Below are 24,522 nucleotides of genomic sequence, written 5' to 3' on the forward strand. Positions count from 1 at the left end.
GTCATTGGAGAGAGTCCAGAGGAGGTTCAGAAAGATTATTTTGGGAATGAAAGGGTTAAAATATGAGGAGCACTTGGCAGCTTTGACCCTGTGCTCACTGGAACTCAGAAAAATGCGGGGGCATCTCATTGAAACCTACCGAATGTTGAAAGGACTGGATAAGGTGGATGTGGAGAAGGTATTTCCTGTGGTGGGGTGCAGCCACAAAGTTGAGGGGCCACCTTTTCAAACAGAGGTAAGCAGCTTATTTGTTTTATCAGCCAAGTTGTATTTGATCTGTGGAATTCTCTGCCACAGACTGCGGTGGAGGCCGAGTGTGTGGGTATATTCAAGGCGGAAGTTGACCGTTTCCTGATCGGTTAGGGCATCAGAGGATATGGCGGGAGGTCAGATATCTGGAATTGAGTGCGATCTGGGATCAGCCATGATGGAAAGGTGGCTGACGAAATGGGCTGAATGGCCTAAATCTGTTCCTATGCCTTATGGACATGAACACAAGCCCCCTCAATCATGATGAATCTCCTTTGCACTCATCCAGCACAAAACATCTTTTGTACAGAATGCTAAGCGGAACTGAATGCAACTTTTCCAGAATGTTGTCAATTCAGGCAGCATCTGTTGAGGGGAATAGAATCGATGGTTGGGACAGAACCCCTCCCTTACGGCACTAACACAGGCCGTTCGGCCCAACCTTTCCATGCTGTCCTTCTGTCCATTTAAACTAATCCCTCTGCCTGTCTTTGACACAGAACACAGAAATCTACAGCACATTACAGGCTCTTCAGCCCACAATGTTGTACCGACCATGTAACCTACTCTAGAGACTGCCTCGGATTTCCTGATCGTATATCCCTCTACGTTTCTAAGCTCCATGAACCTATCTAAGAGTCTCTTAAAATATCCTATTGTATCCACCTCCACCATCGCTGCCGGCAGTGCATTGCATGCACCGACCACTCTCTGTGTAAGAAACTTACCCCTGACATTCCCTCAGTACCGACTTCCAAGCAGCTTAAAACTACATCCCCTCGTGTTAGTCACTTCAAGCCTAGGAAAATGTCTCTGGCTATCCACATGGTCAAAGCCTCTCATCATCTTATTACAATTACTTATGTACAGGTTAGGAGAAATATAGCTTCAACATCACCTCACAGCTCTTGAACTCAATCCCACGGTTGACGAAGGCCATCACACCAGACACCTTCCTAACAACACTGCCAACCTCCACAGCAGCTTTGAATGTCGTATGGACATGGACCCCAAGATCTCTCTGACCCTCCACACTGCCTAGAGTCTTACCATTAATATTATATTCTGTGTCCAAATTTGACATGCAGAAATGAATCTCTTCATCTGTGTTGAACTCCATCTGCCACTTCCCAGTTCTGCATCCGAGGCGAGGAAATAGATTGCTGAGCCTCTGGCTAGGATCATTATGTCCTCATTGTCCATGGGAATGGTACCGGAGGATTGGAGGGAGTCGAATGTTCTCCCCTTGTTCAAAAAGGGTAGTAGGGATAGTCCAGATAATTATAGACCCACTGTGCCTTAGATCTGTGGTGAGAAAGCTGTTGGAAAAGATTCACAAAGATAGGATTTATTGGCATTTAGAGAATCATGGTCTGATCAGTGACAGACAGCATGGCTTTCTGAAGGGCAGATCGTGTCTAACAAGCCTGATGGAGTTCTTTTAGGAGGTGACCAGGTATATAGATGAGGGTACTGCAGTGGATGTAATCTACATGGATTTTAGTAATGCATTTGATAAGGTTCCACACGGTAGGCTTATTCAGAATGTCAGTAGGCATGGGATCCAGGGATGTTTGACCAGGTGGATTCAGAATTGGCTTGCCTGCAGAAAGCAGAGAGTTGTGGTGGAGGGAGTACATTCGGATTGGAGGGTTGTGACTAGTGTTGTCCCACAAGGATCAGTTCTGGGACCCCTACTTTTCGTGATTTTTATTAACGACCTGGATGTGGGGGTAGAAGGATGGATTGGCAAGTTTGCAGAAGACACAATGGTTGGTGGTGGTGTGGATAGTAAAGGGAATTGTCAAAGATTGCAGAGAGATATTGATAGGATGCAGGAGTGGGCTGAGAAGTGGCTGATAGAGTTCAACCTGGAGAAGTGTGAGGTGGTACACTTTAGAAGGACAAACTCCAAGGCAGAGTACAAAGTAAATGTCAGAATACTTGGAAGTGTGGAGGAGCAGAGGGATCTGGGGTACATGTCCACAGATCCCTGAAAGCTGCCTCACAGGTAGACAGATAGTTAAGAAAGCTTATGGGGTGTTAGCTTTCATTAGTCGAGGGATAGAGTTTAAGAGTCGCGATGTAATGATGCAGCTCTATAAACACACACGGAGTACTCTGTCCAGTTCTGGTCACCTCGCTATAGGAAGGATGTGGAAGCATTGGAAAGGGTACAGTGGAGATTTACCAGAATGCTGCCTGGTTTAGAGAGTATGGATTATGATCAGAGAATAAGGGAGCTAGGGCTTTACTCTCTGGAGAGAAGGAGGATGAGAGGAGAAATGATAGAGGTATAGTTGATATTAAGGGGAATAGATAGAGTGGACAGCCAGCGCCTCTTCCCCAGGGCACCACTGCTCAGTGCAAGAGGACATGGTTTTAAGGTAAGGGGAGGGAAGTTCAAGGGGGATATTAGAGGGAGATTTTATACTCAGAGAGTGGTTGGTGCGTGGAATGCACTGCCCGAGTCAGTGGTGGAGGCAGATACACTAGTGAAGTTTAAGAGACTACTGGACAGGTATATGGAGGAACTTAAGCTTAGGGAGGCAGAGTTTAAGGGTCGGCACAACATTACGGGCCGAAGGGCCTGTACTGTGCTGTATTGTTCTATCTGTTTCTCGCTGGAATCTCTCTTTTAATTTATTTTTTTATTGAAGGCACGACACAGTGCAGAAAACGTAATGCATTGCATTTTCCTCCATTTTGCTTTTATACCTTACCCCGAAACAACACCACAACGTCATCAGTGGGGCCTTCTGGGAGTTGTAGTCATTGGTCCTCGCTCGCTCCCTGTCAAAGCATGTTTCGTCAGCCCCCACAGACGTAACCGAAACAGACCCACCGAGGCGCGAAGGGGAATCACACCCGTCCTTGTGGGCGCCGAGGCAGGCGACACCGACAGAAGCGACTCGCTGACCTCCGCCATGGCGATGGAGCGGAAGAGGAAGGGCTGATCATGGGCCGATTTCCTCCAGCCTATCGTAGCTCAGACGTAACACTGACCCCTGCTGTCAATGGCTGTAGTGCCTGTCGCTCAAATGGGAACTCAGAGGGTGATTAGTTTATGTGAACGTCAGTCAGCCTTCCTGTCTTTATGAGTTTGGATTTGGATTTCTAACGGGACAGGAAGCAAATTGGGAAAAATGTGAGTTTTTATGTGATGGTGCATCAGTTTCCGAGTGACATTATTAACAATAAAAGGGCAAAGGCCGTGGTGAGGAAGGAGGTGATTTACTGGAGGTTATATGGAGATAATATTGGAGGAGATACCGAACTTGGAATTGTTCGGGATATGATTTAGAAAATGGGGGAATTTGTGGGGATCATAATATTCTAGTGTTGATTAATGAGGGCAAAATGATTGTTACTGAAACAGAGAAGGTTGTGTTACTGGCTGGGTCATTTGCTGAGATTCATAATCAGGATAATTTAAGTGAAGAAGTTAAACAATGTAGGGATATGTTTTTCAGTGAAGTCAGCTGTAGCAATGATAGTATCACTGATGGAGAGATTTCTTTGTATGAATTTAAGAAGTCTATTAATAATGCAGGTCAGGTGTCCCCAGGACAGAGTGATATTTGAAATGGTAATTGTATATAATTCTCTTTTGTAAAAATATTACATGTTTGAATTGTGCATCTACTTTCCTCATGGAAAATGGAAATAGTAGTGCCTATTCTAAAACCTGGCAGATCAGCATTTGATCCTTCTAGTTCAGGGCCTATATCGTGAATATCTCATTTATGTAAACTTATGGAATGTATGGTAATCAAGCGCTTGAGTTATATTTTGGAAAGAGTGGTGATAAAGTGTTTTATTAGAGTGGATTTTGGAAGGGTGAAATGACATTAGATTCAGTTTTAGGTTTGGAAGATGATATTCGGAAAGCACAATTAAATAAAGATGTTGTAATAGCAGTATTTCTTGATACTGAAAAGGGAAATGATATGGACGAAAGGACTTTTGATTAAATCAGGAGTGAGGGGACATTGTATAATTTTTCTGAGTTTTTTACAATTAGTAGGTCCGACAGTGGGCAGATTGATGAGAATTTTAAGCTTTCAGTCATTAAAACACATTACGTGGTTTACAAACAGCATTAATAGACTTGCACTTGATTTTAAATTATATGATTAATATCTTGAGGAAGTGTCAGTGGTAAGATTTCTCAGTATGTGGATGGATAATAAGCTGACGTGGAAGCACCTATCAGTAAAATAATTGATAAATGTAAAGTACCTTTAAATTTCCTCAGACATCTATGTGGGTATTCTTGGTTACGACATGAAAATCTTTGTTGACCAATTATATTTGTTTAATTTGATCCGTTCTTGATTATGTCTGTGTGGCTTATGGATCAGCTTCATCTTCAAATTAAAAATGTTTGTATGTGATACAATTACAGACTTTAAGATTGTGTTCTGGTGCGGTAATGTTGTCTCCTGTTTTGGCTTTACTGATTGCAATGGGACAATTGCCCTCAAAGTAACAGAGGTTCATGTTGATGTCAACATGATTATTTGGGGGGGGGGGGGGGAGGAAATGGTCATCCTGTTAAAGGTGTGCTGGAGGACGGTTGGGGACATCACAAGAAGAGTGTTTTTTGTTCTGAGTGGCTGGGTTCTTACCACGCTGGGAATACGGGTGTATTTGATGATACAATATGCCCCACTGTAGCTTTCTCTGTAACCACACCTTGTTTTTTCCAATGACTTCAGTTGAGTTTAGGTTACACGATCGGATTCGGTTCTGTCTGAGAGTCTGTTGGTTCATCAGTATATTAATGAAAGTTATTATCATACAGTAACCATTTTTACAGATGAATCCAAAGATAAGTTAACTGGGGATGCTGGTGTGGCTGTTTTTGTGTGCCTGAATTGTAGGTAATGATAAAGAAATGACTTACAGCCATTTATAAGCATAGGAAGCAGAATTCTTTGCCAACAGTTTCGGCTTACAGTGGGTGGAGGAAATTGGTCCTTATAATTTGCTCAGAATACATTTCAGTTTTGATGAGTCTTAAACAGGTCATTCCGGCAGTAGGTCAGATTGACTGTTGGAAACTTGTCAAACGGTATTTCATATATAAAGTTTGATTTATATGTCTGCACATTATGGGCCCTGCACATCACACTGTTGAGGGAAATGATGATGTTGACTGTTTAGCACCAAAAGCTGTTAAATGTTAAGCTGTGGATATAGACCTTCCACTTAGCAAATTAGAAGCTAAAGGGTTGGTAGTGTTAAGAATTAGGGGCTTATGGCAAGACATAGGATAATGGACATAAGGACAGACACCTTTACAGAATACATAAACCTGTTGGGTTTATCGAACAAGGGCTTAAAACAAGGGAAGGAATGATATTGACATGACATAGAAATGTCCACACTATGCTTAATTATGCCTTGTAACTAATTGGAAAACTTCATTCTGTGTCGTGTACATTTTGTCATTATGAAACTGTCGAAACACATACTATTTCAATGTGAAGCGTATAAGGCTGAAGAAAAATCAAATGCATTCTTCAGTACAATCTTTGCAAGGGTAGATAGTTTTCAGATAAAAACTATTAAATTATGGGACTGACTTTAAATCAATTCACATTTTGAGCTGGAAAAGTCATGTAATAATTGTGTTAAACCTAAGGAAATGACATGTAGGGTAGCAAAGGTGGATTATTGGGATGCTCTTAAAATCCAACAAAAGGCAACGAAAAAAGCCATAAAAATGGTAAAGACGAAATATGAGGGCAAACTGGCCAATAATATAAAACAGGATACTGAAAGTTTAGTTTTCAGTTACATGAAGAGTGAAAGGGAGATTTAAGTTGATACTGGACCACTGGAAAATGATGCTGGTGAAGTAGTAATGGGGGACAAAGAAATGGCAGATGAACTTAATGAACAATCTTCACTGTCTTTTCCGGTCAGCACCGCCCCCACTTGTCCCATTTAACCTGTCTCATTACGGGTGGACTTTAGGACCCGGGGGAGTTCAGGACGCGCCGCCCTCAGCTGCTGCTGAATCCCCGGTGTTTCTGTTCGGTTGACAGATGCGGTGAACGAGTTAAAATTAATCGATCGACAATTCTTATGTCGTGTTTATTACACTCCATAGAACCATAGAACACTACAGCACAGAAAACAGGCCATTTGGCGCTTCTAGTCTGTGCGGAAACTTTATTCCGCTCGTCCCATTGACCTGCACCCAGTCCGTAACCCTCCAGACCTCTCCCACCCAGGTATCTATCCAATTTATTCTTAAAACTTAAGAGTGAGCCCGCATTTACCACGTCAGATGGCAGCTCGTTCCACACTCGCACCACTCTCTGAGTGAAGAAGTTCCTCCTCATCTTCCCCCTGAAGCTTTCCCTTTTCACCCTAAAGCCATGTCCTCTCGTATTTATCTTTCCTAATCTAAAGGGAAAGAAGTTATTCGCATTTACTGTCTATACCTCACATAATTTTGTAAACCTCTATCAAATCTCCCCTCATTCTTCTACGCTTCAAGGAATAAAGTCCTAACCTGTTCAATCTTTCCCTGTAACTCAACTACTGAAGACCTGGCAACATCCTAGTAAATCTCTGAACTCTTTCAATCTCTCCAACCTCTCCATGGATACCTCATGTCTGAACTTTCTGAACTAACCTCCCATGTGGGACCTTGTCAAAGGCCTTACTAAAGTTCATGTAGACAACATCCACAGCCTTTCCTTCACCTACTTAGTTGGTAACCTCCTCGAAAAACTCTTCGAGATGCATTAAACACGAAAATCCGATCTCTCAGAACATCTTCCAATAATTTACATACTACTGATGTCAGGCTCACTGGCCTTTAGTTACCTGGTTTTCTATTGGAGCCTTTTTTAAACAACGGAATATCATGAGCTACCCTCCAATCCTCCGGCACTGCACCCGTGGCTGAAGACATTTTAAATATTTCGGTCAGGGCCCCTGCAAATTCTACTCTAGTCTCTCTCAAAATCCGAGGAAATATCAAGTCAGGCCCGGGGGATTTATCTACCTTTATGCGCTTTAAGGCAGCAAGCACCTCCTCTTCTTTAATCTACAAGTGTTCCATGACTACTGCTTGTTTCCCTTCCATCCATATACACTATGCCAGTTTCTTGAGTAAATACCGATACAAAAAAACTGTTTAAGACCTCCCCCATCTCGTGAGGCTCCACACATTGACGACCACTCTGATCTTCTAGGGGACCAATTTTGTCCCTTACTATCCTTTTACTCTTAATATACTTGTAAAAACCCTTCAGGTTTTCCTTCACATTATCTGCCAAAGCAACCTCATGTCTTTTTTTCCTTCCTGATATCCTTCTTTAGTATTTTCTTACGTTTTCTATACTCTTTAAGTAACTCATTTTCTCTTTGTTGCCTCTACCTGCTATACACTTCTCTCTTTTTCTTAACCAGATCGCCAATACCCCTTGAAAACCAAGGTTCTCTATGCCTGTTAACTTTGCCTTTAATCCTGGCAGGAACATGCAAACTCTGCACCCTCAAACTTTCACATTTGGAGGCCTTCCACTTACTGAACACGTCCTTGTCAGGGAAAAAAAAAACTTATCCCAATCCACTCTTCCTAGATCCTTTTTCATTTCCTCAAAATTGGCCCTTCTGCAATTTAGAACCTCAGCTCGAGGATCAGACCCATCCATATCGATAACTAACTTGAAACTGATGACATTATGGTCACTGGACAAAAAATGTTCGCCCACACATACTTCTGTCACCTGACCTGTCTGGTTTCCTAATAGGAGATCAAGTATTGCATCCTCTCTCGTAGGTACCTCTGTATATTGATTTAGAAAACTTCCCTGAAAACATTTCACACACTCCAGGCTATCTAACCCTTTTACAGTTTGGGAGTCCCAGTCAATATGAGGAAAGGTAAAATCCCCTACTATTACAACTTCCTGTTTCTTACATCAGTCTACTATCTCTATACAGATTCACTCCTCCAATTCTCTCTGACTATTGGGCGGTCTATAATACACCCCTATTAGTGTGGTCACACCTTTCCTGTTCCTCAGCAGACCTCTGTAGACATAGCTGTGATATTTTCCCTGACTAGTAATGCCACTCCTCCCCCTTTCATCCCTTCCCCTCTACCACGTCTGAAACAACGAATATTTCTATCATGCACAAACTTTAGGTGGGAGGTTATCTTTTTGTATTAATGTATTAAAAATAAATTATAAATTCTACCAATGGAACCTCTTACTAAAGGATTCATATTCAAAATAGTAGCCAGCAAATCAGATTCTTGCATATATGGAAACTTAGATAATTATTTTTGTAAAAAATGTTTAACCTGAAGATATTGCAGAAAGTGTGTATGAGAGAGAGAATATTTGCTAATATTTGCTAATTAACTCTTCAGAAGTCATCAATCGACCATCACAAAATAAATGAAAATAAAAATAAATAAATCTGCAAAAAAACAGATCCCCTTAATCACTAAAGATTGGGAGAGAAAACTTAATATGACCTTTGTTAATGAAGATGGTCAATTCTGCTTTGTTATGTGCCAATCACTGTTTAGTTCAATTTGAAATTGTTCACCATTACTATTTAACAAAGGAGAGACTATCCAAAATATTTCCTAACATAGACAATTATTGCGATAGGTGTAAAATTGAAGTCGCCACTTTGTCACATATGTTCTCTTCATGTTCTTCATTAAAAATGTTCTCATCATGTTCTTCATTAAAATCTTTTTGGAAATCTTTGTTTTCTACAATTTCTAAAGCTCTGAATATTAATTTACAACCTAATGTACAAACCTTTGATTGCTGTCTATACATGCAGTCCTCGCATGACCTTTATCCTCCACCACCTCACTATCTGCTCTAACACTCTGGTTCCCCTCCCTCTGCAAATCTAGTTTAACCCCCTCTCTCCCCCCCCCCCCTGCAGCACAGGCAAATCTACCCGCAAGGATGTTAGTCTCCCTCCAGTTCCGGGGCAAACCGTCCCATCGGAACAGGTCCCACCTTCCTGGGAACAAAGCCCAATTGTCCAGAAACATGAAGCCCTCCCTCCTGCACCATCACCTTAGCCACGTATTTAGCTGCACTCTCCGCACATTTATATTTACAGGGACTTTACTCCTGACGCCGGTCCCGGGACCCGACCCGTTTACAGACCCGGAGCGGAACCGGAGCAGATTCTTAGCCACTGGTTTACAACCCAGGTCATGAAGAAAGGATAAAGTTTCCCCGTGAATTTATTCCCAGTGAAGGTCTGGAGATGGGACTTGGTCTCCGCGTTGTGAAATGAAACTGTCCCGTACTCGTAACTGAGATAAACTCCCACCCTCCCGGGAATGGGGCCGGCAGGGAGACGGGACTCAGGGAAGGTGAGAACACGGGACACGTCATAATCCCGATGTAACACGTCACCAACCCGCCCGATGACCCAGAATCCGGTCTCCGGACTCAGTCTGAACAATCCATTCCTCTTCACAGACTCTGCGGCGACTCCCAGCCACCAGTCCCGATTCCCCATCACCTCCACCTCCCAGTAATGTCTCCCCGATGTGAATCCCTCCGATCCCAGCACACAAGCCCGGTTTGTGAAACTCTTCCCGGTTTCAGGGAGATTCCTCCGGGTCCCGGTCCGTCTCACACTCTTCCGATCCTCAGACACCTCGAGAAACGGATGCGCCGTTTCCACATCCAGGGTGACAGAGACTGGGGGGAGAAGCAGAGAATTAGAGAGTCCCCGGGGATCGGGGGGGGGGGGGTGCTTGGAGACTCGGGCAGCGCGGCCCCGGGGATTGGGGGGAGACTACGGCAGTGCGGCTCCGGGGCCGAGGGAAAAATTGAGGTTTTCCGCTGGACGGAGAGCAGAGAGACCCCTGGCCCTTGACTCCTCAGACAGGGGAAACATCCTCCCTCACTCCTGCCTGTTGACGCCTGAAAGAATTTTGTGTTTCCATGAGATCTCCTCTCATTCTTCGAAACTGGGAACAGAGAACATAGAGCAGTACAGCAGAGGAACAGGCCCGTCATACAATGTTCACATTCATTTGTGAGTGTAAAGTGGGGGAGTGTAATGGTTTGAGACAGTAAAGGAGGTGATAATGGGAAACAGTAGGGGAGAGATGAATGGCAGATTGGACCAGGAGCGGGAGGGGTGGAAAGCCCGTGGGTGAACTGTGTGTGTAGACGTAATGAGAAGCTAGAGGGCGCAAAGATGGCAGATGAGGATGACTTTGTCCCCTTTCCCACAACCCCATCCCCCGCTGCCCCTCATTAGGACAGGGGATGAATTTGCAGGAACCCTTAAGCAACACAGGTCTTGATGAAGGGTTTCAGTCTGAACCGTCGACTGTTCACTCTTTTCCATAGAAACTTCCCGGCCTGCTGTTCCCCCAACAATTTGTGTGTGTTACTCTGCTTTAAATATACTCAATTATTTGGCCTCCACAGCTGCCAGTGGCAGATTCACTATCCTGTGGATAAAGGAATTCCTCCTCATCTCTGTCCTAAATGGGCATCCCTATAGTCGGAGGCTGTGCTTACCGTTCTCGACCCACCCACATCCTCCCAACATCAACTCTCTCCCGACAGGTGTCAGAGAGATCTGGCGAGACCCTTCATCAGGACCTGTGTAGTTTGGATTACCAGCATCTGCAGATTTTCTGCTGTTTGATTTTTAAAGCAGAAGTTAATAAGTAAACTTCTTGATTAGCCAGAGTCTCAAAAATTATGGGGGGGGGGAGGTGGGAGAATAGGGTTGAGTGGGATAATAAATCAGCCATACTTCTAAACTCACGTGAGTACAGACCCAGAACCAACAAACACTCCTCATATATTAACTCTTTCATTCCCGGAATCATTCTTGTGAATCTTCCGGAACCCCTCCAATGCCAGTACATGTTTTCCGATAGAAGGGACCGAAAACTGCTCACAATCCTCCAAGTGTGGTCTGACCAATGCCTTATAAAACCTCAGAATTACATCCTTGCTCTTGTACTCTAATCCTCTCGAAATGAAAGCAAACATTGAGTTTGCCAATCTTACCACTGACACAGACTGCAAGTTAACCTACAGGGAATCCTGCACAAGGACACCCATGTCCCTTTGCACCGCTGGTTTTTGAATTTCGCCATGTTTACAGAATTGTCTATGCCTTTATTCCTTCGACCAACGTCGTACCTGCCTGAGTTTGTACCTGCCAAACTCTACCTGTGCTACAAGATCCTTATTCCGTATACTGGTGCTTTCAAATAAGACCATAAGACAAAGCAGCAGAAGACGCCCATTTGACCCTTCGAATCTGTTCCGCCATTTTATCATAAACTGATCCATTCTCCCATTTAGTCCCACTCCCCCACCTTCCCACCATGACCTTTGATGCCCTGGCTACGTACATACCTGTCAATCTCTGTCTTAAATACACCCAATGACTTGGCTTCCACTGCCACAAGAAATTCACAGATTCACCACCCTCTGGCTAAAAAAAATTCTTCGCATTTCCGTTCTGAATGGGCGCCCTTCAATCTTTAAGTCATGCTCTCTCGTACTAGACTCCCCCACCATGGGAAACAACTTTGCCACATCCAATCTGTCCATGCATTTTAACATTCAAAATGTTTCTGTGAGGTCCCCCCTCATTCTTCTAAACTCCACGGAGTACAGTCCAACAGCGGCCAAATGTTCCTCATATGTTAACCCTCTCATTCCGGGAATCATTCTAATGAATCTTCTCTGAACCCTCTCCAATATCAGAAGATCCTTTCTTAAATAAGGAGCCCAAAACTGCACACAGTTTTCCAAGTGAGGTGTTACCATTGCCTTATAGAGCCTCAACATCACATCCCTGCTCCTATACTCTATTCCTCTAGAAATGAATGCCAACATTGCATTCGCCTTCTTCACCACCGACTCAACCTGGAGGTTAACCTTAAGGGTATACAGCACGAGCACTCCCAAGTCCCATTGCATCTCAGAACTTTGAATTCTCTCTCCGTTTAAATAATAGTCTGCCCGTTTATTTCTTCTAACAACGTGCATGGCCATACACTTTTCAACATTGTATTTCATTTGCCACTTCTTTGACCATTCTCCTAATCTATCCAAGTCTCTCTGCAGACTCTCTGTTTCCTCAGCACTACCGTCCCCTCCACTTATCTTTGTATCATCAGCAAACTTAGCCACAAAGCCATCTATTCCATAATCCAAAACGTTGATATACAACGTAAAAAGAAGTGGCCCCAACACGGACCCCTGTGGAACACCACTGGCAACCGGCAGCCAACCAGAATGGGATCCTTTATTTCCACTCTGTTTCCTGCCAATCCGCCAACGCTCTATCGACATATATAAATTTCCCGTAATTCCATGGGCTCTTATCTTGTTTAGCGGCCTCATGTCCGGCATCTTGTCAAAGGACTTTTGAAAATCCAAATACACAACATCCACTGCATCTCCCTTGTCTAGCCTACTTGTAATCTCCTCAAAAAATGTAAATGGGTTTGTCAGGCAGGATTTTCCTTCAATGAAACCATGCTGAGCTCGGCCTATCTTGTCATATGGCTCCAGGTACTCGGTAACCTTATCCTTGACAATTGACTCCAACAACTTCCCAACCATTTCTCAAGCTAACAGGTCTATAATTTACTTTTTGCTTCCTTGCCCCTTTCTTAAATACCAGAGTGGCATTTTCAATCTTCCAATCCTCAGGAACCATTGCCAGAGTCTATTGACTTTTGAAAGATCATTGCTAATGCCTCCGCGATCTCCACAGCTACTTCCTTCAAAACACGAGGGTGCATTCCATCTGGTCCTGGAGATTTATCTACCCTCAGACTATTCAGCTTCCTGAGTACTTTCTCTGCCGTAATTGTGACTGCGCACACTTCTCTTCCCTGACACCCTTGAGTGTCCGGTATACTGCTGATATCTTCCTCAGTGAGGACTGTTGCAAATACTCGTTCAGTTCCTCAGCCATCTCCTTATCTCCGATTACAATTTCTCCAGCATCGTTTTCTATCAGTCCTATATCCACTCTCACCTGTTTTTTACTCTTTATATACTTGAAAAAGCTTTTAGTATCTTATTTGATATTATTTGCTAGCTTCCTTTCATAGTTCATCTTTTCCCTCTTAATGGCCATCTTAGTTTCCTTTTGTAAGCTTTTAAAAATTTCCCAATCCTCTGTCTTCCCAGTAGATAGATAGATAGATAGATAGATAGATAGATAGATAGATAGATAGATAGATAGATAGATAGATAGATACTTTATTCATCCCCATGGGGAAATTCAACCTTTTTTCCAATGTCCCATACACTTGTTGTAGCAAAAACTAATTACATACAATACTTAACTCAGTAATAATATGATATGCATCTAAATCACTAACTCAAAAAGCATTAATAATAGCTATAAAAAAAAGTTCTAAGTCCTGGCAGTTGAATTGTAAAGCCTAATGGCACTGGGGAGTATTGACCTCTTCATCCTGTCTGAGGAGCATTGCATCGATAGTAACCTGTCGCTGAAACTGCTTCTCTGTCTCTGGATGGTGCTATGTTGAGGATGTTCAGGGTTTTCCATAATTGACCGTAGCCTACTCAGCGCCCTTCGCTCAGCTACCGATGTTAAACTCTCCAGTACTTTGCCCACGACAGAGCCCGCCTTCCTTACCAGCAAAATTTTTGTTTCCTTAAATGCCCTCTCCGTTGCTTTTACTTTGACTTTCTCTTCTCTTGTCAGCCACGGTCGCATCCTTTTTCTATCCGAAAATTTCTTCTTTTTTGGAATATATCTGTCTTGCACCTTCCTCACTTTTCACATAAACTCCAGCCACTGCTGCTCTGCCGTCCTCCCGCTAGTGTCCCTTTCCAGTCAAATTTGGCCAGTTCCTCTCTGGTGCCACTGTAATTTCCTTTACTCCACTGAAATACCGACACATTAGATTTCAGCTTCACTTTCTCAAATTTCACAGTGAACTCAATCATGTTACGATCACTGCCTCCTAACGGTTCCTTCACCTCAATCTCTCTAATCACCTCTGGGTCATTACACAATATCCAATCCAGTACCTCTGATCCCCTAGTGGGCTCAACAACAAGCTGTTCTGAAAAGCCATCTCGTAGACATTCTACAAATTCTCTGTCTTGAGAACCAGTATCAACCTGATTTTCCCAATCCACTCGCATGTTAAAATCCCCCACAATTATCATAACACTGCCCTTCTGGCAAGCCTTTTCCATTTCCTGTTGTAATTTGTAGTCCACATCACTGCAGCTGTTAGGAGGCCTGTAGATAACTGCCATCAGGGTCCTTTTACCCCTGCGATTTCTTAGCTCAACCCAGAAAGATTCTGCACCTTCCGATCCTATATCACCTCTTTCTAATGACTTAATATCATTTCTTACCAATAAAGCCACGCCACCCCCTCTGCCTACCTGCCTATCATTCCGATACACCGTGAATCGTTGGACGTTCAGCTCTCAGAGACATGCATCCTTTAGCCCCGTCTCAGTGATGGCCACAAAATTATACCTGTAGCTGTAAGACAAGATCATCCACCTTATTCCTTATGCTGCGTGTATTTAAGTATAACACCTTAGGTCCAGTATTTGATACTTTTTCTTTTGATTGCACTGTAACTCATCCCAGTGGCTGCAAATTTGCCCCATCACCTGCCTGTCCTTCCTGACATCTTTACTGCTCACTATCTTAGATTTATTTCTGTCCCCCCCCCCCCCCACACTCCATCATTCCGGTTTCCCATCCCCCTGCCAAATTAGTTTAATCCCTCCTTAACAGCTCTATTAAACATTCCAACTATGATATTGATCTCCTTCGGGTTCAGGTGTAACCCGTCCATTTTGAACAGGTAATACTTCCCGTTGAAGAGATCCCAATGATCCAAGAATCTGAAGCTCTGCCCCCTGCACCAGTCTCTCAGCCACGCATTCATCTGCCTGATCCTACTATTCTTGCCCTCGCTAGCATGTGGCACAGGTAGCAATCCTGAGATTACTACCCTGAAGGTCCTGCTTCTTAGCTTCCTTCCTAACTCCCGGAAATCTCTCTTCAGGACCTCCTCCCCTTTCCGCTCTATGTCATTGGTACCAACATGTACCAAGACAGCTGGCAGCTCGCCCTCTTCCTTCAGGATATTCTGGACCCGATCCGAGACATCCCGTACCCTGGCACCTGGGAGGCAGCACACCATGCGGGTATCTCTACCAGGCTCGCAGAATCTCCTGTCTGTTACCCTGACTATGTAATCCCCTATGACTACCGCATTCCTCTTCTCCCTCCTTCCCTCCTGCACAACAGTGCCAGGCTCAGTGCCAGAGACCCGGTCACCGTGGCCGTCCCCTGTCAGGTCATCCCCCTCAACAGCATCCAAAACGATATACTTGTTGCTGAGGGGGCAGCCACAGGGGTGCTCTCCACTATCTGGGCATTTCCCTTCCCTCTCCTGACAGTCACCCAGTTTTCTGACCCATGTAGCCTAGGGATGACTACCTCCCTGTAGCTCCTGCCTATCACCTCTTCATTTTCTCTAATAAGCAGTAGGTCATCAAGCTGCAGCTTCAGATCCCTAACACGGTCTCCGAGGAGCTGAATCTCGGTTCATCTGGTGCAGATGTGGCTATCAGGGAGGCTGGAGGTCTCCCAGGATTCCCACATCTGACACCCTGAACAAAGCACTAACCATGCAGACATGCTACCTAATTCTACAGGAATGAAACAAAGAAAGATAGGTCTACTCACCCACTTACTTCGCCAAATACACAAACTTTTTAAACCGTTCGCTAATGTGGCCTGCTGTTCCCCCGTCCGTCCCGGCCGATTTGCCAAGGGGAGAAAAAGAGTCGGTGCCTCGCTCTTGCCTCTTCCCGTTACCGCCTAAGCCCGTTGAGCCAAAGCCCTACACTCTGCTGCCACCCACTCCGCTGCCCGCTGTATAGGGTGGTCATCTCTTTAAACTCTCCGCGCTGTCCTGCGCAGTCTCGCCGTTCTTGTACGTGAAGTTATTTTTTTTAAACTGCCTTCCTTCAGAATTTAGCTCACATGCCGCCCTTCTTGTCCCAATCTAAAAAAACACCTTCAGTCCTGTATTCATCCGTCTATTCCACACAGTCCACATGAACTTAAACAAGGCCTTTGATGTCGATGATAGACCACACTTGGAGCATTGTCTGCATTTCCGGTTCCCGAATATGGGGAGGATGTCATTACACTGGACAGGAGGCTTCAGGAGGATGTTACCAGGACTGGGGGCTTGGGTTAAAAGTAGAGAGTGGATAAGCTTTGGCTATTCAGCTGTAGTGTACGATGTTCAGATATGACCCCTTATCGAGGTAAATAATTCATAAGGAGCTTAAATAAAGTTTCTTTTTCCAAGAAATTGGAGTACAGAACCAGAGGCCTCTGATTGAAAGTGAGACGAGAAATTTTTCTGAGTGGTCTATCGGGTAACATTCTCATTGAAAGGGAAGTTGGTAAACGGAATTTGCCCTCAAACACTGTAGAGACAGGTAAAAATAAAATATTTTAAAATAAATTTGGGCCGGTACACAGATGGGAAATGGTTAGAGGAATGGGGGGGGGGGGGGGGCAAACACACACAAATGGGCCATGCTCAAGAAGACATTTTAATCTTGCAGATCGATGAAGTGGGCCGTGAGTTCAACATCCATCAAACCCTCCCAGATCATCCTCCTGAGGGATCTCACCCCGGAGTCTGTCTGTGAAGTGTTGATGTGACGTCACGTCAGAGGGCAGCTCAGTGCCACAGAACAGACAGACTGGGTAAGGACGGCAAATTTCAATCCTAATTGGGAATTTGTGCCTATTTATGTGTTGACAATGTGTCACACGTGATTGAGTTGTTTAAATGAATAAATGACTGTCTCTGAAGAGATTGGATTCCAGGTTACTGAGGGAAATAACAACGTACATTGCTGAGGCTCAGACTACAATCTGCCAGTCCTTCCTGTGTATGTGTGTGAGGGAGCTTTGCCAGGCCGGTTATGCTGTGTGTGCTTCTCCCGAGATGAAATCTTGACCCATGTCAATGCTTGTTGTTGTGTCCGAGCTCATTCTCACAATGCTTCAATGTAGTGGTCTGATCACCATAAGACATAGGAGCAGAATTAGGCCATTTGCCTATCGAGTCTGCGCCGCCATTCAATCATGGCTGATCCTTTTTTTTCCTTCCTCAGCCCCACTACCTGGTCTTCTCCCCGTAACCTTTGATGCTGTGTCCAATCCAGAACCTCTCAAGCTCTGCCTTAAATACACCCAACAAGTTCCACAAATTCACCAGCCGCTGGCTCAAATTTCTACGCATCTGTTTTAAATAGACGCCCCTCTATCTTGAGGCTGTGCCCCCTTGTATTAAACTCCACCACCATGGGAAACATCCTTTCCACATCTACTCTGTCTAGGACTTTCAACATTCGAAAGGTTTCAATGAGATTCCCCCTCATCTTTCTAAATTCCAGCGAGTACAGACACAGAGCTATCAAACTTTCCTCGTATGAGAAGCCTTTCATTCCTGGAATCATCCTTATGAAATGAACCTTCTGCAATGCCAGCACATCTTTTCTTAGATGAGGAGCCCAAAATTGTTCACAATACTCAAGGTGAGGCTTCACCGTTGCCTTATAAAGCCTCAGCATCACATCCCTGCTCTTGGATTGAATGCTAACATTGGATTTGCCTTCCTCACCACTGACTCTACCTGCAAGTTAACCTTTAGGGTGTTCTGTAGAATGACTGCTAAGTCCATTTTCATCTCAGCTTTTTGGGTTTTCTCCCCATTTGAAAAAAAAAAATCTTAACATTATTTCGACGACCACAGTGCATGGCCATGCATTTTCCAACATTGTATATCATTTGCCACTTTCCTTCCCATTCTCCTCATTCAAGTCCTTGTGCAGCCTAACTGTTTCCCCAACACTATCGGCCCTTCCACCAATCTCTGTATCATATGCAAACCTGGAAACAAAGCCATCTACTGTAGGACAAGAGGGTATGACTTCAGGATTGAAGGACTTCCTTTTAGAACTGAGATGCGGAGAAACTACTTTAGTCAGTATGTGGAAAATCTGTGGAATTTGTTGCCACAAGTGGATGTTAAAGCGAAGTCATATTTAAGGCAGAGATAGATAGGTTCTTGATTAGCCAGGGCATCAAAGGGTATGGGGTGAAAGCAAGGGAGCGGGGATGACCGGAAGAATTGGATCTGCCCATGACTGAATGGTGGAGCAGACTCAATGGGCCGAAGGGCCTATTTCTGCTCCTATATCTTATGTTCTATTCCATCAGCTAAATCTTGATTTCCAGCATAAAATGAAGGTGTCCTAACACTGACCCCTGTGGAACACGAGTCACTGGCAGCCAACCAGAAAAGGATCCCTTTACTCTCATTCGCTGTTTCCTGCCAATCAGCCAATGTTCTAACCATGCCTGTAACTTTTCTGTAAACCCATGGCCTCTTAACCTGGTTACCACCTTCATGTGTGGCACCTTGTCAAAGGCCTTCTGAGATTCCAAATATACAACATCCACTGCATCCCCTTTATCTATCCTACTTGTAATCTCCTCAAAGAATCCCAACAGGTTTGTCAGGCAGGATATTCCCTTAATGAAGCCATGCTGAATTGTCCGATCTTGTCCAGTGTCACCAAGTATTCCATAACCTCATACTTTACAACTGACACCAATTTCTTCCCAACCACAGAGGTGAGGCTAACTGGTCAATAATTTCCTTTCTGCTGCCTTCCTCCTTACTTAAAGAGCTAAGTGACATTTGCCATTTTCCAGTCCTCTGGCACCATGCCAGGGTCCAGTGATTTTTGAAAGATAGTTTGAAATGCCTCCATAATTTCTACTGTGACCTCTTTCAGAACACTAGGGTGCAGTTCATTTGGTCCGGGTGACTTGTGTACCTTTAGGTCTTTCAGCTTTTTGAGCACCTTCTCCTTTGTAACAGTAACTGCACTCACTTCTCTTCCCTCGCACTCTTCAACACCGGGCACAGTGCTAGTGTCTTCCACGGTGAAGACTGGTGCAAAATATTTGGTTTATCTGCCATCTCTTTATCCCGCGTTATTATATATCCAGCCTCATTTTCTAGCGGCACTATATCCACTCTCATCTCCGTTTTTTTTTTACAATACTTGAAAAACAATTTGCATTGTTTGCTAACTTGTTTTACAAAGACAGTTGTGTAAAAAGGGCCTGAAGGATCTCTGGAGACCAGAGTCACCCCAACCACAATCTGTACCAGTTGCTACCATCCGGGATACGGTACCGCAGCATAAAAGCCAGGAGCAACAGGCTCCGGGACAGCTTCTTCAAACAGGCCATCAGACTGATTAACTCATGTGGACACAACTGTATTTCTATGTTATATTAATCAGCCTGTTGTAAATATTATTCATCATAAATTACTATAAATTGCACATTTCACAGTTAGATGGAGACATAACTTAAAGATTTTTACTCCTCATGTATATGAAGGATGTAAGTAATAAAATCAATTCAATTCAAATCAATTTCTTGTTTATTTTTTCCCACCCAATCATCCTTTTAGTTCCTCTCTGTAGATATTTAAAAGCTTCCCAATCCTCTCTTATCCTACTAATTTTTGTTTAGTTGTATCCCCTCTCTTTTGCCTTTACATTAACTTGTCTTCCCTTGTCAGCCACGGTTTTACTATTTTGCCATTTGAGTATTTATTTATTTTTGGAATACATCTATCCTTCACCTTCCTCATTTGCCCAGAAACTGACACCATTTCTGTTCTGCTCTCATCCCTGCCAGCATCTCCTTCCAATTTGCTTTGGCCAACTCCTCTCTCAGACCACTGTAATTTCTTTTACTCTTCTGAAATACTACAATGTCAGGCTTTACCGTCTCCTTATCAAATTTCAAGTTGAACTCGGTCATGTTGTGAGCTCTGCCTCCTAAGGTTTATTTTAACTACTCAGCTCTGGTTCAATACATAATACCCAATCCAGTAGAGCTGTTCCCCGAGTAAGCTCAACGACAAACTGCTCTAGAAAGCCATCACAATGCATTCAACAAACTCACTCTCTTGAGATCCTTTACCAACCTGATTTTCCCAATTGACCTGCATGTTGAAATCTCCCATGATTATTGTAACATTGTCCTTTTCATCAGCCTTTTCTATTTCCAGTTGTAATCTGTGGGCCTCAACCCACTGACTGTTGAGAGGCCTGTATATGACTGGTGTCAGAATCATTTTTACTTTTGCAGTTCCTTACCTCAACCCACATGATTCTACATCTTCCAATCCTATGTCACATCTTGCTGCTGATTTACCAATAGAGCCACACCACCCCATCGGCCTTCCTCCCTTCCTCCGATACATTGTGTAACCTTGAACATTCAGCTCCCAATTACAACCATCCGTCAGCCACGATTCCGTGATGGCCACAACATCATACCTGACAATCGGTAATAGTGCAACAAGATCATCCACCTTATTTCTCATACTCCATGCATTGAGATATAACACTTTGTGTACTGTATCTGCTACCCTTTTTAATTCTTCATCTCTAATGCATTGATACTCACCCTGCTGGCTGCAATTTTCTCTTCGCATCTGTCCGCCCTATCTGACAGTCTGACTGCATGCTATCTTTGCATTTTTACCATCAGTCCTATCCCTTCACTCCACTTCCAACCCCTCACCCCACCAAATTAGTTTGAACCCTCCCCGACAGCTCTATCAAACCTCTCTGTGAGAATATTGTTCTCCCTCGGGTCGAGGTGCGACCCATTCCTTTTGAGCAGGTCATTCCTCCACCAGAACAGATCCCAATGATCCAAGAACCTGAATCCCTGTCCCCAGCACCATCTTCTCAGCCATGTTTATCTGCCAAATTATCCTGTTTCTACCCTCACCAGCACGTGGCACAGGCAGCAATCCAGAAATTACAACCCTGGGGGTGCTGCTTCTGAGCTTTCTACCAAGCTCTCCAAATTCTATTTTCAGGACCTCTTTGCTTTTACTTCCAATGTCATTGTCACAAAATTTACCAAACTATCTGGCTCTTTTCCCTCCCTCTCTAAAATGCTGCGGACACGATTCGAGGCATCCCTGACCCTGGCACCCAGGAGGCAACATACCATTCGGGTGTCCCGTTCACATCAATAGATCCTCCTGTCTGTCCCCTGATGATTCAGTCCCCGATCACGACCACTCCCCTCTTCTGCCTCTAACAACAGTGAGAGATGCTGATCCGGAAGGGGGAAGACCTGCGTCAATCAGAGTCTGCACTCACAGTGCACATGAAGGACTTGTGTATTTTCCTGACAATCCCTGTCACCACACTGATACTTGCTTTTATTCCCTACAATATTATCATCAGTATTAAATTCTCAGTTCCTCTGGTAGATCCAAACTCATGTCCTGGTGTGTTAGTGCATTTGCCTGGGATTGGAACACAGTGGTTCATCTGCCAGTCCCGTGTATTGGTTGTATTGTGACCCTGTGCTGGTGTGATCAGGGGTCTGACATCTCCAGCTGACCATGTGACAGTGATGCCTCCCAGTCGGTGGGGTTGATGTGAAATAAACTTCAGTTCCCCTTCAGCCCTGTATTACAGACAATCTTTGCCTCAAATTGGAACTAAATTGAGCTTCATAAACAAGGAGAAATGAATCTTTGTAAGTTTTACCTCGATTAATAGCATCAAGCGTTTCTCTCAGCACTGTCTTCAACAAATAGAGGTGATCGAATTTTTCAACCGATAGGGTCTCATCTGTCACTGACAATTCCTGGACATCGTCATTAATCCTGTAAATATTAAACTGCTGGTTATAAATTGCTATTCTGAACTATTTTACAAATCCATTCAGGGTTTCAGTAAAGAGCCTGTCCTACCTCCTGTTCCGATGAGCTTCCTCCTGAAATAAATAAAACACAAATCGGATTAGACTTGGACTTACTGTCCACATCCTGAATTTCATCCAAATCATTACAAGGGCTTGTTTTGAGCTGAGGACGGGCGGATCTCGTTCTGTTATTGAGCGCAGCATTGCAGCTTACTTTACAATGAATTACCCTGAAGTTTCATTGATTCAAGATTGTATTTTGCTAATGAATGATCAAAAGCGTATCTTGGACATTTTGAAATGTCATTATTGGAGTGATGGGAGGGCGCATCATGCAGGTATAACAGCTTGTGTGAGGTCGCCAGCAGCGGCAATTGATTTGTTAGAATTGGCCGCTGTGCTGTGTTTATTTCAAATATACCACTGTTCATTTAGTGCCCTTTGACAGAAACAAATTGAAATATAATCCCTCACCTTGAGAAACATCACACTGTCTTTTTGATCCATCTGTTCCTTTAACTTAGTAATTTCCTCCTGAATACTCCTTATATTCTCTTGAATCTTAAGAAGATTTTTCTCCATTGTGTTGAGAATCCTCTTCTCTTCTTCCCTGAGATCCCTGAGTAAGCTCTGCTCTTTCTCAGTGATAATCTGGTGCAGTTCAGCAAACTGGGATGTGATGTGGGACTGAAGGCTGTGTGACTGCTTCTGTCGAATGAAAGGTGAAGATTAATATACTGCATTGCTGAATTCTGTTTCCTTTTGTCGTTAAGTTCGGTCTGTTAGACTCCATGCTACTTCTGAGTGCATTCCCGTCAACACCATCCCTCACGTTTTCCTGAAACCTCACTTATTGACCCATAAACCCCCATCTGATTCACACACACGCTCCCCGCCTTTACAGGGTTAACGGTAATTAGCTATTCATCCGGCATGTCCTTGGAATGTGTCTGAAACTGTCATGGTCACAGGGAGAGCATGCAAACTCCACACAGACAGCAGCCGAGGTCAGGATCGAACCCAGGTCGCTGGAGCTGCGATACTCTGCTATTCTGCATTAAATGGAGTAAAACTCGACAGTAATATCAGAAATTCCGCTCAGGAAGCCTCACCCGAACTCCGGAAATCTTCTCTTTCTGTTGCTGCTCCTTTTCCTGGAAGTCTGATTTCTTTTTTGTGAGAGAGTCTAAGGAACATTTTCGCTGATCCTGGAAGTCAGAGAGTCAAGGAAATAGAAACAAAGATGCATCAAAAGAAACAGGTGATCAAACCCGATTATCACACAAAATGCCGGAGGAACTCAGTGAGTCAGGCAGCATCTATTCAGGGTAAATAAACAGCCGGTGTTTCGGGATGAGACCCTTCATTAGCTCTGGGAAGGAATGGGACAGAAGCCAGAATAAAAAGGTTGGGAATGAGAACCAGCTGACAGGTGACGGGTGAGACAACATGAGGGGGAACTTGGGGGAGGGTGATGAAGTGAGAAGCTGAGAGGGGACAGGTGGAAGAGGTAAAGGGCTGGAGAAGAAGGATTCTAATTCGAGAGGACAATCGACCATGGAAGAAAGGGGAGGAACTGGGCTGCTTGCGGCCCTGAATGGTGACGAGGGAGGAGGTTAGGAGTCAGGTGTAGCACTTGTCCCGCTTGCAGGTGTCAGTGCCAGCAGGGAGATCAGTGGGGAGGAGCGAGTGGATAATGGAGTCATAGTACGTAACTTACGATCCTTACAGAGCGTGGAGAGTTGTGAGGAGGGGTGGGTCTGGGCTGTTGGAGGGAGAGATGTATTTGGTGGTAGAATCCCGTTGGAGATGGCGGAAGTTGTGGGGAATGATGTGTTCGATGTGAAGGCTCCTGTGGTCCCAGGCAGAAAAATGGAGGATAGAGTGAAGATCAAATTCGGGTTAGTTTTACCTTGTAGATTTTAACAGCTTCTTTAATCGGCATGAAGCGGTGCTCTCTGTGTTCCTGCGCGTCTCTACAGACCAGACAGATCAGTGTCTTGTCCGTTTCACAAAACAGCTTCAGTTCTTCCTCATGTTCCTCGCAGTGACGTTTACTTTCCTTCCCTTTCGGGTTCAGGCTTAGATTCCGAACTTTTTGTGTCAGATTTGCTAAGGCCCGATTCACCCTGAGGGTGCGGTCAGCAAACACCTCTCTACATTCCGGGCAGGGGTTTCTCTTCTCCCTTTCCCAACACCGTGTGATACAAGAGCGACAGAAGTTGTGTCCACACTCCAGTATAACCGGATCGGTGAAGAAATCCAGGCAGACGGGACAAATTACCTCCTCGCTCAAACTCTCGGCCTGTCCTTTCGAAGCCATGTTAACTCCCAGCACTTCCTGATTCAGAATGCTTTCACTTTCGGGGAGCTGCTGATCCCCTGCAGTACCACGATTGTCCACTACAC

At 44.2% G+C, this 24,522-nt stretch overlaps 1 protein-coding gene across 1 annotated transcript; it reads right to left on the minus strand.

Annotated features, from left to right (window-relative positions):
- Positions 1 to 1,548: 1,548 nt before the first annotated feature.
- On the minus strand, positions 1,549 to 24,139 carry LOC140720204 (zinc-binding protein A33-like). The gene is made up of 7 exons (XM_073035091.1): positions 24,026 to 24,139; positions 23,226 to 23,321; positions 22,588 to 22,821; positions 22,163 to 22,185; positions 21,957 to 22,075; positions 10,067 to 10,237; positions 1,549 to 1,568 (listed from the first exon to the last, which is right to left on the minus strand). The coding sequence occupies exons 1-7, from the start codon at positions 24,056 to 24,058 to the stop codon at positions 1,549 to 1,551; spliced, it is 696 nt and encodes a 231-aa protein (XP_072891192.1). The 5' UTR covers positions 24,059 to 24,139.
- Positions 24,140 to 24,522: the final 383 nt, after the last annotated feature.

This window comes from Hemitrygon akajei, unplaced genomic scaffold (genome assembly GCF_048418815.1).
Source record: "Hemitrygon akajei unplaced genomic scaffold, sHemAka1.3 Scf000038, whole genome shotgun sequence".
Taxonomy (NCBI): domain Eukaryota; kingdom Metazoa; phylum Chordata; class Chondrichthyes; order Myliobatiformes; family Dasyatidae; genus Hemitrygon; species Hemitrygon akajei.

What these genes read in the sequence shown, in the direction of transcription:
- LOC140720204 (XM_073035091.1), bottom strand. Translation starts at nt 24,058, where the DNA reads ATGCCGATTAAAGAAGCTGTTAAAATCTACAAG. An exon ending in AAGCTGTTAAAATCTACAAG is followed by an intron (nt 23,322 to 24,025) that starts GTAAAACTAACC and finishes TCTGACTTCCAG; the next exon opens with GATCAGCGAAAATGTTCCTT. An exon ending in GCTTGATGCTATTAATCGAG is followed by an intron (nt 10,238 to 21,956) that starts GTAAAACTTACA and finishes CTCTGTTCCCAG; the next exon opens with TTTCGAAGAATGAGAGGAGA.